General features: G+C 41.0%; 1 protein-coding gene across 1 annotated transcript in view; it reads right to left on the bottom strand.

Moving 5' to 3' along the window:
* Dnah9 (dynein, axonemal, heavy chain 9) overlaps positions 1-14,420 on the bottom strand; it is a 354,260-nt gene that overhangs the window by 106,121 nt on the left and 233,719 nt on the right. Inside the window, exons 50-51 of the mRNA XM_013013168.1 lie at positions 9,711-10,136; positions 3,047-3,166 (exon numbers count right to left, since the gene is read on the bottom strand). Coding sequence (XP_012868622.1) covers positions 3,047-3,166; positions 9,711-10,136 — 546 coding nt within the window. The remainder of the gene's footprint in view (positions 1-3,046; positions 3,167-9,710; positions 10,137-14,420) is intronic.

Raw genomic sequence — 14,420 nt, 5'->3', positions numbered from 1 at the left:
CTGGTGCAGCCCATCCATCATAGGGGAATTTGTCTAGCAAACAAGTCCTTGTTGTATGTGCTGTGCATTATGTGGGCCACAGAAAGATGACAGGGGGTTGAAAGCAGACTGCCAGGCTCTGCCCTTTCTACATGGGGCAACGGACACACCCACTGCACAGAGGTGCAGAGAGGGTGGAATATGATCTTGTTAACTACTTAGTACAATGCCATATCTGTAAGATATGCTGGAAAATTAGGTATCCCTCCCTTTTCTCTGAATGCTGTAGAGATGAAAATAAAGCCAAGTCTGTCTACTATAAATAATTTACAGTAGGTGGGGATGTAGATATAGTAATTTCAATGGCATTGGACACTATAAGGCTATGGGTGTGTACAAAAATCTCACAACTACAGAACAGCTTCTAACTGGCTCAGCCCATAGTGGAATGGTAGCCCTTTTTCTATGAAAGACTACTAAGTTTATTTTGTTGCTGTGCTGGTATACTGGGGCTTGAACTCATAGCCTTGTGCTCTCATGTTGCTTTTGGGCTCAAGGTTGGCGCTCTATTACTTGAGCCATACCTCCTCTTCTGACTTTCTGTTGATTAATTGGAAATCAGAGTTTCAGGAATTTTTCTGCCTAGTCCGGCTTTGAACTATAATCCTCAGATCTCAGACTCCTGAGTAGCTAGGATTCAGTCATGAGACACTAGCGCCTGGTTTACAAGAGGCACTGCTTGATTACAACAGAGCTTTTTTTTTTTGTCAGTCATGGGGCTTGAACTCTGGGCCTGGGCACTGTCCCTCAGCTCTTCAGCTTAAGGCTAGGGCTCTACCACTTGAGCTACAGTGCCACTTCTGGTTTTCTGGTGGTTTTTATTGGAGATAAGAGTTTCACAGACTTTCCTGCCTGGGGCGGCTTTGAGCCAGGTGTGAGCCATGGACGCCTGGCTAAATGTTGGATGTTTGAGAACAATGGCTCTGATAAACAGCCTACTCAAGACCTGACAGTGTATGCATATATGTGTATGGACCAGAGGAGGCCTTAAGAGACAAAGGTAGCTTTTTATAAGCAAAATCTGGAGTTCTTACCTATGTTATATTTTGATAATAAAGGAGTGACCAGGATTAGGAAGTGAGATGGGAGCTTATCATGAACATTTCTGGACATGATATCACGCATGCATGTATACACACACACACACACACACACACACACACACACACACACACATGAGAGGAGAGAGAGAGAGAGAGAGAGAGAGAACACATCTGAAGGCCTGAGGAATGTGCTTGTGTTGCAAATGTCCCTTGCTGCATAATAAATTACCCTTAAAACTTAGTGATTTAACCATTGCCCTGCATTTACAAATCTGTGGGCCAGGAAGTTCAGAAGTCCAGTGCTTCTACCCCATTACTGGGAACCACTCAGGGTTATCTAGCCAGCCGCTGACTTAAGCTGGACAGCCCAGGATGACTTTTTTGACCTTGGCAGGGTTGGTTGGCAGGGTGGGCCCAGCAGGATTGCTCCATCTCTATGGAGTCTCAGAGCCTCTCCATGCTATCTCTCCAGCAGGCTAATCAGGACTCCACAAGCAAGTAAGTGTCCCAAAAGGTAAGATGCATAAAGGTCTAAGTCCTTAAAGCCTGGGACTCAAACCCAGCACAGTATCACTTCTGTTATATTTAAAGAAGTCACATATTCAAGGGGAGACAAATAGCTAGACATCAACCATTATTATTGGTTCTTGGAGATAGGGTCTCATCCCATACCCAGACTTGCTTTGAAATTGAGATCTTCCTGCCTCTATTTCCTGAAGGCTTGGATGACAGGCATGTGTAATGTTGACTCCTTTGATATCAACTCAGTGAGAGTGGTGTCAATAAATTCGTGGCCTTTTTCAATCCCCTGTGGCTTATATTTCTCATGCCTCTATCAGCTAAAGTTGTGCAAAAAAATAAATAAATAGAAGTGTCTACTGGATATGATTTCTCTTGACTCTGAAGCCTTCTAACACCATTCTCTCCAATAAAGAGAAACACAATTCCTTTTCATATTTATCTCAGCCACTAATTATCTACATAATAAATCCATACATACAAATATTTCTTTTTTAACTTCTGGAGGAATGACTCATAGTCATCACTGATCTGAGCCTTGTTGTGGTGACTAAAGGCCGTACCAGGAAGGTATGGCTGTGAAGTTGTGAGGGCAGCAGCCTGGCAGCTTTGAGATTATGTATGTAAACTGAACAGTTTGGTTTAGAAACAGCATCCTTGAAAATGCCATCCAGGAGGCCATGCAGACTCCTCTTGCTAGCTGCCTTCTCTTTAGCTCCCTGCTCAATTTGCATAAGTCAGCTGAGCAGTCTTTGTCTTTCTGGAGCATCATCCAGGTTGGTTCTCACAGGAGGCAGAATGATACCTCATTCTCCACGTGCAGGCATTGAAGACACCTGTCTCTAACAACAGAGATTCTGGAGAAGATATTTATACTTTCCTGATCTCATCTAAAAGTAGGAGTGGCAATGGTTGGGTTGGCAAATCTGTCAGAGCCCTCCCAGCAATTAAATTTTACTTCACCCAAGGAAAGAATAAAGAATAAGTTCTAACATATAAGATAAGCTTGGAGCCGGGTGCCCGTGGCTCATGCCTGTAATCCTAGCTACTCAGGAGGCTGAGATCTGAAGATTGCAGTTCAAAGCCAGTCCAAGCAGGAAAGTCCGTGAGACTCTTATCTCCAATTAAGCATCTGAAAACCAGAAGTGGTGCTGTGGCTCAAGTGGTAGAATGCATACTTTGAGATGAAGAGCTGAGGGACAGTGCCCAGGCCCAGAGTTCAAGCCCCATGACAAAAAAATTCCAACATTTGTATAAGAAAACTGAGTGAGCATTTACACTTTGTTTTGGACCACTATCCCTGCCTACCTGCACACTTTTCATATCCTCCTTCCAGCCCCCGAGTCAAAGCAATGCTGAGCTTTGCTCATCTATTTTGCAGCTCTGGGGCTTTTGACAAGCACTGTTAATGTAATCAGAGCTCAGGCCGTGAGGCAAACACTCACCAGACGGTTTGCAAGGGAGATAGTGCCTGCAGTCACTTCAGCTTCTTGCTGGCATTTGAGTTTCTCTGCTGTTGCTTTCTCAAACTTGGTGGTCAGCTTTGCCAGGTTCTCGTTAAGGTGCTGTTTAGAAAAAGGGAGTACAGAATCAATAATTCCAGCCCAAGCCACCACCTACAGTGCTGCTGGGATGAAGAGTTCATGTGAAGGTGATCTTGAAGTCGGGAGCAGCTTGTAGGCTCATTGAGCAGGTCAATGAGATTTAGGAGCCAAATTTGGGAGAGGTGATCTAAGGTAGAGTCCCGGGGGAGACATGAGCTTCGTCCTGCAGGAGAAGTGTCAGGTGGAGACCCAAAGGTGTCAGATCCAAGGAAAGAGTTGAGCTTCCATACCCTGACTCCTTGCTCCTCAAGTAAATGGGCATAGAGGTGTGTGTGTGGGGGGGTGGTGTTGCACCAATCTTTTCCTGCTACTGGGGAAAATGGGTTCCAATGGTCTGAAAAAAATGGTGTGAGTGCTGTTATTAGGAGCATCAAGCTTATCAAAGGTTGGGAGAGAACTCTCAAGAGCTTTGGAGTGCTGGAAGATCCCTGACTTGTCTCTGTTCTGTGGCTGGTCTGGGTCAGCACTGTCAGAAACTGAAGTCCTTGGCTGCAAGTCCCAGTATGATGTATAGGAACATTTTTAGGGCTTGAGCTTAGAGCCCGAATGCTGTCCCTGAGCTTCTTTTGCGCATGGAGAGTGCTCTACCACTTGAGCCACAGTGCCACATCCAGGATTTTTTTTTTCCTGAGTAGTTTATTGGGGATAAGAGTCTCATGACTGTTCCTGTCTGGGCTGGCTTTGAACCACAATCCTCAGATCTCAGCCTCCAGAGTAGCTAGGATTACAGGAGTGAGCCACTGGCTCCTGGCAGATTTTTTATTTTTTTGTATCTCAAACTGAAGCACGTAGTATTTGTTTCCCTCAGATTACATAGCTTCACCTTAAAATACACACGGGCACACAGCAGATGCCCTGAACCCTGCTACATATGTGCAAATAACTGAGGTTTAGTTGGCCATCACTAAAATACAGAAGAACAAATACAAGACCAAGTTCATAAAGCAAAGCAGTTTAGAAAGCAGGTGTGGTAAGCTATTCAATTAATAATGGCAGACTAGTCACCCTTAGTTACCTCTTCTTCCTCCTAAGCCTTCTCTTAAACTAATTGTGAAGCAATTGTGAACCTGTAAGTCTCTAAAACTAAACAAAATAACAGGGCCATAGAGAATGAGGGATCACAATAGATTCTGAAGGGCCATATAATGACAACAGTCATGCACCCAGCATGGGTCTGCTGAAAGAAATGGAGGAGGGGAGAGAGCTGGAGCAGCTTCCATGGTTCACCAGAGGGGGAGGCAGTCAGCCTGAAGAGCCTCAAATAAACTGGAGATTTTGGAAATGCTGGGTGGGTGGGACTAAGGAAGCTGGTTGGAAGTTCCTTGGCTCTCGCATATCTCCATCTATGTGTTCAATGTGCAATGCGACCAGGCATTATTCATTCTCTTGTGAGTAGTGGTAGAGAAAAGACATCACATTCTGGTACTTAGGATTCACTCGGCATAACTCCCCAGATCCTAGAAACGTCTCTCTTCAGAAAGTCAGCTCTGCTTTGCACTTACCTGCAGAGCTGTCATCAGCTTCTGATCATGGCTCTCTTAAACATAAAAGAACAAGATAAAAATGAAGCTGAGATTAAGGTAAAGAGGAAAAAACCCCCAATGACCTGGGAAAAAGATGTCACTACAGTCAACAGAACAGTAGCATGGGAAAGGCTCACAAGTCATCTCCCAGAGAAATGCAAGATACAAGAGATGCTTAGAAGAGATACAACATGTGTCATCCATAAAACAAAGAACAAAATGCCATTGAGAGATCAGAGAAAGTACTGTGGGATTTACCATTACTGTCTTATTGATGGGGAAAATAATACATTTGATTAAAAGATGAATTTGAGGAAATATCCTCAATATCAGGAAACAAACAGTGACAAAAAGAGTATGGACTAAATTAGGAGGAACAACCTCTAATCAAGATGCATTTTAGAAGATAAGATTAGAGCCTGGCCCCGGGAGCTCATGCCTGTGATCCTAGCTACTCAGGAGGCTGATTCTAAGGATGAGGGTTCAAAGCCAGCCTGGGCAGGAAAGTTTGTGAGACTCATTTCCAGTAAAAAAATGAGAAGTGGCACTGTGGTTCAAGTAGTAAAGTGCTAGACTTGAGCATGGAGAGGCTCAGGAACAGAGCCTGGGCCCTGAGTTCAAGCCCCAGGACTAGCAAAGAAAAAAAAAGACTAAACAGAAAACAAAAGAGATACTGCCAAATAAATTATTTAAAATGATTTTGCAGTGCAGAAAATAAATCTGCATATGTCATGAGGAATAAGAAAAGAATGACAGCTAAACATATGAAGTTACAGATATGAAGGGTAAAGGAAAGGTTGAAAGACTTCCAGAAAGCAAAACAGTACATTCATAAAGGAAAGAAATGTACAATAACGGTTCATTAGATTTCTCATCAGACAAGTGTTCAAAACATCCAGTGTTTCAAGAAAGAAGTTATCAACTCATAATTCAGTACTCAGGCTGGACCTGGTAGAATACACTTGTTATTTTATTTTATTTATTTTTATTGTGAAAATACCATACAGAGGGGTTACAATTACATGAGCAAGGTAATGAGTACATGTCTTATCAAGCATTGTTGCCTCCTCCTTTGTTTCCCCTTCCTATCCCTTCCCATCCCTTCCCATCTCTCCCTCCAGCCCTCCGTCCCGGCCCCAAGCTCCCCACCCCCCCAGCGCCAAAGTTGTAAACTTCATTTTTCGACATAACGTCTTGTACATCTCATTGTTGCAATGGGTCCATCTGTATCCCTAATTTAATCCCAGGACACTTGTTCCATTTCAGAATAAAATAAAGATATTTCTAGACTATAATGGCTCACAAACTAGCTTTTCACTTTATTTTACTAAAAACGTTACCTGAGGATGAACCACAGAAAAATTTTTTAAAAAAACCTAGACAGGAAGAGGCACCAGAAGTCACTGAAATTACTCAAAAAAAAAAAATCAGAAATCCTTGTGTTTGCTCTGACACTGAAGACAAGGAAAAAGTCTAAGGAAAAAGCCTTGATGGAATATTGGATTGAATGGAGAATATAGAACTAATAGAGGCCACACAAAAGGAACCAATGGAAGAAGAAAACAATCAGAAAAGTAGAAATTCCAGGAGGGAAAAGAGTTGAACAAATAAAGAAGCATAATTATTATAGTGTATCACTCAGAGCTGCTGTGAATAATATATAGACCTGTTTGCAAAATAGAAATGGAATTTATTGGCTTCTCAGTGTCATGAATTGGTCTAAGGATAGAGCATGACTCCCTAAAATTTTGATTAGAGAAAACAACATAGAGGTTTCTAGACTTGGCAATTGTAAAAACAATAAGTCATGACAAAAGAAGTTGGGGCTGGGAATGTGGCTTTAGTGGTAGAGTGCTTGCCTAGCTAGCATGCATGAAGCCCCGGGTTTGATTCCTCAGTACCACATAAACAGAAAAGGCCAGAAGTGGCACTGTGGCTCAGGTGGTAGAGCAAAAGCAGCTCTTTGAGCAAAAGAAGCTCAGGGACAGTGTCCAGGCCCTGAGTTCAAGCCCCAGGACTGGCAAAAACAAAAACAACAGAAGCATAAAATAAAAACAACTAAAAGAAATTGGGAGGTAGAAGAGAGAGAGCGAGAACAGACCTGAAGTTGGGGACATTAACTATTATCATCTTTAAGGCTGATAGCTCCAGAGAAACTACCTGAATGCACAAAAGCAATAAATAAAAGTGTTGTCATCTGAAACGAATTGCCATAACTTCACTGTGCAGACATAGGAATAAACAACTTGTGGGGTCATCGAGCTAATAGTAGGCCGTCTGCATAGGATTCATGAAGAAATGGAGCTCTCAACTTCACATATGGACGAAAGTTAGAAATTCAAATGAGCAGAAAGAGGAGGATGATATAAGCGAGTCGAATATGTTTCCTATTGAAAAAAACAGTTGGGGCTGCTGGGAGCTCATAGCAAAACTCAAAGAATGACTACTTGAAGGAGAGCCCCCTAGAAACTTCAAGGACAGTAAAGGATGTTCAGGCATCTTCTGATTAGAGTGGCTGGGAATCAGACTTTTTACATAACAGCGATTAATTAAGCCATTTATAAATACTCTATGTAGGCTAAATAATGACAATGAAGCTACTAGGCAGTTGGTTCTTATGTGGCCTTAATAATCAACTAAAGCAGATAAAAGAATTAAGAACCCATGAAAAGCCCTTGTCTACTTACTGTTCGCTATTTTACTCTATGTGGGATTGTAATGCAAAATGCATTACTTATTCTCATGATTACTTTTTATAAATTGTAGCAATAATTCATCATTTGTTAGATACGAACAAAATACAACACAATCACAATCATTACAACCCTCCCCTCATCAAAAAAAAAAAAGAAAGAAAGAAAAGGAGCCATCATGGAGTATTTAGCTAGGTTGGGCAGATTCTGGGTTTGATCCCCAGCACGAAAAGCAAAGAGGAAGAAAAATAAAGACACTATAGAAGAAAAATAAACAGAAACCAAATCTTTTACTATCCAAAGATAATCACCACCTTTAACATTTTCATATATTTCCATCTTATATAAGCATATAGAAATTCTAGTGATCAATCTGGTTTGTTATAGATTCCCCTCCTTTATGTGTTTGAACACAACATTTTTACTTGGAATTATCTTAAAAATAGGGTGCACGTGTGTGCACAGGTGTGCACATGCATGTCCATGTGGATGCAAGTGTGTGTGTATTCATGTGTTCATGTGTGCGTGTGCAAGTTTGTGTGTGTGCAAGTTTGTGCGTGATGCATGTGAGTGCAGATGGCTGTGATGGCTTCAGGAGCACATGCGAAGGCTCTTCTTGTCCTGGGCATCTTTCTTGCTAGAGATGGTGGTTTGCCCTTCTCTTTTTTAATAGTAGAGTGTTCAAAGCATGGAGAGGAGATTGTTAAAAGCAAGAATACATTTTCCCCCCAGAAAATATTTTGGCAGAAAAGTAGAGTCTTCCTTAAGGTAGCCAAGTATTTTAAAGATATCCTTCTTGCTTTCACAGGTTGAGTGGGCCCATCAGTGAATGTTGGCTACTGAAAAGGTATAAACATTTTGCAAACATTTCCTTTGCACCAAATGTTTCCTTTAGTTAAAATAACTTCAGTAAAGAGTCTTTGAAAATTCAATTCTTGTCAAGTTTTATGGAAGAGATTGAAGAACATGAAAATTATTGAGAGGTCTTTCACTGGAACGTCTGGATTTACAGAGTAATGTACTGAGAGAAGTAACCTTATTTTCCCCAAAGTGTCTTTGTAAAATAGAGGTTGGGTGCAAGGGTCTTCCAACTAGAGCCTTCAGTCACAGACTTTAACAAACAACAAGCTTGTATCACAAGATGAATGCCACATGTCTACAGTCCTACTTTCCACAGTCTACAGAACTATTATGCCATATTTGTAGTAAGATTCATCTTTGCCTGGACTGGCTGCATGGTCATTAATGATACCAACAAGTGTTTGCTATAGTGACTGGGTTCTTGCACATGGTTGAATGTGCCTGTGATAGACAGCTCACACAGCCAATGAGGGTGGAGGCAGGAGAGGAGTACTAGCTGGAGGCAGTTTTTCCTGTTTAATCATGGACTACCTCTAGGTTTATGCTTTATTTACATGCATGGTCTTCAATCCTGTAAAGAAGGCAATATTATGGAAGTTTGAGCATTCTAAGGACATAACCAGTAAATACCATGTCTTGGATTGGAACTGAGGTATGTTGGGTAGATTTTGACTATGTTAGTATTGGTGAAATTCGAGGGAAATTCTGAATCCTAGATCACCATTGCCCCTCTCACCCAATCCTGGAGGAAGTATGATAACATCTACATGGTGTTCATTAAAGCTAATGACACTTACTCACCACCCTCACCCAATCTTGGAGGAGGTATAATAATATTTTCATAGCGTTTATCAGAGATAATGACCCTGACTCACATTTTATATTTATAGACAAGGGATCACTCCTCTCCCAGTATCACAACATTCAACTTGCTTTTAAAAAGCTTCCAAAAAATAAATGCAGATCGTATAGTACATGCCCATGTGTTCTTGCTGACTGAGGTAGGCCGACAATTGATCAGAACTGAAACTAATAAACTTCAAAATAGGTACTGAGCTAAGATGGCTAAAACCTACATTTCAAAACGGGGAAAAGAATGTTCAGTTCATTTCTGGCTCTGAGGATAATCCTGTCTGTCTATTATACATATCTATCTGTCATCCTTCCTTTCCTCAGGATAAAGAAAAAATCCTTACAGACCAGAACCATAAATCAGTGGTCCAGGGGATTTGCTTTGTTTGGCCTAGAAGGTACTGGAAAAAGAAATGGGAAATGTTACCTTTTCTGAAAAAGTAAGAGATCTTGCACAAAACAATTGGGCTTTCTATTTCTCATAATGTGAGGGGCAGGGTGATGGCTGAAGGGCTCATGTGTAAGAAGAGGCTGCATGGTTTGCATGAAGGGTAGAGGGCCTCAGGGCTAACTCACCATGATCTTGGCTTTGATGGCTGCCAGTTTCTCCTGTGCAGCACTGAGGTCAGTGGTGGCTTTGCTCAGTGCTTGGCGCTTGGGTTCTACATCACAGAACACCTCGTAGAACCTCATAATGTTTATGACCCAAGAACAAAGGCCTGCGGCTGCATACGACTTGGTGGCCACAAACTCAGGATTGAACTCGGGGTCCTTCAGATAGGGCCTGATGGCTTTGAGGCAATTCTCGTGAATATTCTCCTTGTCAAAGTTGATGAGTGAGTCCAGGAAACTGTCCACTTTGGCCATGGTGATTTTCGCTGCTTTCCAGCTCCGGTCTTTGGGTACCTTGCCCCCGGGAGCCATGAGCACCATCACCGCAGCGCTGACATTGCTGACAGCCGCAGGTGGGGAACCAAATGACTTCAGCTCTGTCAGGTTCGTCTGGGAAAAGAGAAGGACATTGTTAGAGGAAAATGAATGAGCTTTTCTTTGTCGCCAACCACTAATGGAGTTAGACTGGAGAGTGATGAATCTGAAAGGGTTGCTTTGAAGCCAGCAGCAGCCCTCCGAATTTTAAATATCATGACTCATCCAAAGGAAGGCAGAGCTACTCCCCAGAGGCTTCTAGGCTCCCCGAATGGCAAGCCCCAGACTTAGCCATGTTCTTTCAGAACTTTAAGTGACGCTCAGCCCACTAGAAACACACAATTATTTCACACCCAGCAGAAAAAAAATACAAGCATGCTAACTAACATACTCTGAAATAGGCAGCCTGACATGAATAAAAGATAAGGTTATTATAAATTAATTTCCATCTTGGATGGCGGAGAATAGCACTGAAACTCAACTGATTTTTTTTTCTTTAATTAAACTGCTTTGTTCCATGAGCTTGTTCTCATGACACTTGACTGCCCTGATAGCAAAGTGGCATTTTTCTGCCAAGAAATAATTCAGACAGAAAGCTGGCGTATGACACAGCTGTCTCTGCCTGGCCTTAGATCTGTCCTCTCTTCCAGGTCTCACTTGCTTCAGAAAGATGTGTCTGAAAAGTTTCACCTTGGGGTCATTACTTCAACTTTCCAGGCTTTGGTGATTTCACCTGCAAATTGGGGGCTGAGCCCCTCTCTAACTGTGCATTAAACTGTCTTAAATGCACACAAAGCTGAGTAAAGACTAGCTTTGACATTCAATGAGAAGGCCAGGATTATGGACCCTCTTGCTTCCGAGGAAGATTTTGTAAAAGGCGAAAAAAGAAATCACCATTATATTTTATTTTATTATGGCAGTAGTAGGGATTGAACGTGGCCCTGCTAGGCTGGTGCTCTTCCACTTGAGCCACACTTTCAGCCCAGATCTTTGCTGATTATTTCTTGAGATATGCTCTTGAAAACTTTTCTGCCCAGGCTGGCCTCAAACAGTGGTACTTCTACTAGCAGCCTTCAGAGTAGGAGGATTATAGCAGAGAGCCACCTGTGCCTCGTTTGTTTTAGTTATTTTTGTGATAGGGTCTTGAATATAGCTCAGGGTTGACCTGGACTGAGATGCTTTTATTTAAGCTTCTTTTGCCTGGACTCACCTTAAACTGTGAGCTCCCCAATATTCACCTCCTAAGTATCTGTGATTCCAGGCATGAGCTACCACGCCTGGCTGTTTATTCTATTTTTAACCTGTTTCTTCACTGCAAATGCTAAGCTTTTTCTCATAAAGCATATTTTTAAGTAAACTACGTGCAATTTCCTTTCACTAGGATGCACCATAATTTATTTAGCCAGTTTCATAATATCATTGAGCATTTAAGCTATTGAAGATTTAATAATTGGTTAGATGACAGGAAGTTTTAAAGACATTAAAGACAAGTAAATAAAAAAACCACACTGGACTTCAATTAGAATTGTATTTAACTTATGAATGGATTGAGGATAATGACATCTTTGTAAAATGGAATCGTCCATCACACACACACACACACACACACACACACACACACACACACACACACACCTTGTATATATTTGTTTATTCACATCTTCAATAAAATGTGCAGTTTTTCTTCACAGTTTCAGCAAATTTCTTCGCACTCACTTGTACCTTATGTTTTGTTATTTTTGTTATCTTGAAATTATATTTTCCAACTGGATAGTATGACTATTAGGAAAGCTATTATACCTTATAATGTATTTTTGTTATAGGCCTTTAACCCTCTCCTCTTATTTGTATTATTGTATTTTTATAGTATTTGTGAATAATGATTTCATGTGCTATTACTGGACACAGGTGTGATTCATAATTTTTGTTTACTAGTGAACTAGTGAGGAATCCAGGTGAATATTTCTAGTAACAGTAGTGAAGGGAGTTTTTGTGTGTGTCTTTTTCTGTGTTAATAGGAATGCCCCTGGTGCCCCATCATTAGACAAGAGTATTTTGCTATTGGATTGGGATTGATTGACTTCTATTAACAATATATCCAAACACACACATACTCTTTAAGTTTTGGTGGTGAGGGATTGAACTCAGAACCTCACAGATGCTGGGCAGGTATTGTTCCACTTGAGTCACATCTCCAGCTCTTTTTTGTGTGTGTTAGTTATTTCCCAGGTAGGTTCTCATTTTATGCCAGGGCTGGCCTGGGCTGTGATTCTCCTACCTGTGCTTCCCCATGGAACGAGGAATGACAGACACATATCATTGAGTCCACCAATTGTGCTTCCCTGTAGCTTAGATAACAGGCAGGACAGGCCTACACCACTGCATTCAACCACTGCTTCATGAGACTGAGTCTCAAGAAGTTCTTACATCCTAGTTACCTTTAAACTGTGATTTCCCCATCTTTCTCCTTCCAAGTAGCTAGGATTGTAGGCCTTTGTGGCTTCATTTAGAGTTGACCAGGGTAATCACGAGAGTCTCTCTACCTTTAACCTGGTCTCACCTGCAAGATCATCTTACCATGCAAGGTAACATGTGAATACTCCAGCTTTAGGGAGTGGATAGGTATCTCTGAGGGAGGAGAATTATTGTCTGACAAGTTCTATTAAACACTTTCCTACTTACTTACCTCAGATAAATACTTGCAATTACCAAATCCAAAAAGAATATTACCAAATTCAAAAAGAATATTTGCTCAACAATGGATGAATCAGTAAAACACAGTACAATATGGTATATTATACCATGATTTAAGAAAATGAGGTTTTGATGTATGAACTGACATTAAAAGAACCTTGTTTTCAAGAGGGAAAAGAACAATCAATGTATGAATAAGATCAGGTAACATCTTTATCCTATTCATTTTTGCATGTCACAGATTTTACAGAGTGAAATAAGCCAGAGGTTTAGGGTCCTCTTGTCAAAACATGGCAGGCACTCCCTCTCTCCCCGCCCCCTCTCTCAATCGCTGAATAATACTCCCATGTCTGCATGTCTGCATGTATATATGCACAAATGTGAATACACTACCGTTCCAATCCATTTACCTACTGATAGGCACAGGTAGTTTTCATCTCTTAGCTATTGTAAATAATAAGACAATGAACATGGGAATGCAGATATCCATATGGGAGAGTGTGGATTTCAGGGTTGGCTAGATGATAAACAAATACTTCTCTTGTGAAGTTTTGAGGAACTGCCAAGCCATTATATCTATTTCCTTCCCACCAATGGTGTCTAAGAAATCCCTTTCCTCCATACTTTCGCCAAAAATTATTTTTGTACATGGGGAATTTGCTAAAGTAGATTCTTATAGATTTTAGATGTTCTTCACCTCCCTCCAGATGCAAATAGCCCACTCTATAGACAAGTAGGTGAAGTGACTGTTTTTCTTGATGGCATAATTGTTTCGCTATGCACATCAAAACATCATGTTGTCTGCCCTAAATAAGTACAATAAAAAAGAGGGAAAGTAAGCGAGAGGCATCCATATTTAACTTACGCTGTATCTTTTTTTGTTGTTGTTTTGTCAGTCGTGGGGCTTGAACTCTGGGCCTGTGTGCTGTCCCTCAGCTCTTCAGCTCAAGGCTAGCGCTCTACCACTTGAGCTACAGTGCCACTTCCAGTTTGCTGGTTGTTTATTGGAGATAAGAGTTTCATGGACTTTCCTGCCCAGTCTGGCTTTGAACCACAATCCTCAGATCTCAGCCTCCTGGGTAGCTAGGATTACAGGCATGAGCCACCAGCACCCAGCTTATGCTATATCTTATATGTACACTTATACAAATGTAAATAGGAATAGGAAATTGTAGGAATAGTTATACCCACATCTTTACAGGAGCTACTTCTGGGAAGATATGCAGTAGAAAATGAGAGTGAGTTTATATTTGACCCTATGTATCTATATTTTTAAATTATTTTAACAATAATTTCTTGTACATTATGTGTTTAATACACCATACATTCACTGTAAATACATGAGAAACAGAAAATTGTAAGTAACTTTTGTGGATGTTTAAGGCCATGACATTGAAAGATACACCATTTTTTAAACTAAGCCAGAAAATGTTACACTGGATTTATTTTAGTTGAACTATAAAAGCAAAAATAAAGCTGCCAAAATGGAGACAGAATGTGCAGAGACTTACTACCAAGCTCTGATTTACAGGTATTCTTTATGCATTCACTGAAGATTTATTGTTAACTTTGAATATGATGAACAAACAGGGAAATGGTCCTTAAATATCAGAGTGGTGTGAGTGAAAAGATTCTGAGGACAATGTGCAGGGGTTCTCTGGTGAA

Source organism: Dipodomys ordii, unplaced genomic scaffold (genome assembly GCF_000151885.1).
Source record: "Dipodomys ordii isolate 6190 unplaced genomic scaffold, Dord_2.0 Scaffold19, whole genome shotgun sequence".
In the NCBI taxonomy this organism is placed as follows: domain Eukaryota; kingdom Metazoa; phylum Chordata; class Mammalia; order Rodentia; family Heteromyidae; genus Dipodomys; species Dipodomys ordii.
Note: the sequence above shows the minus strand (reverse complement) of the source record. Positions and strands in the feature narration are given on the sequence as shown.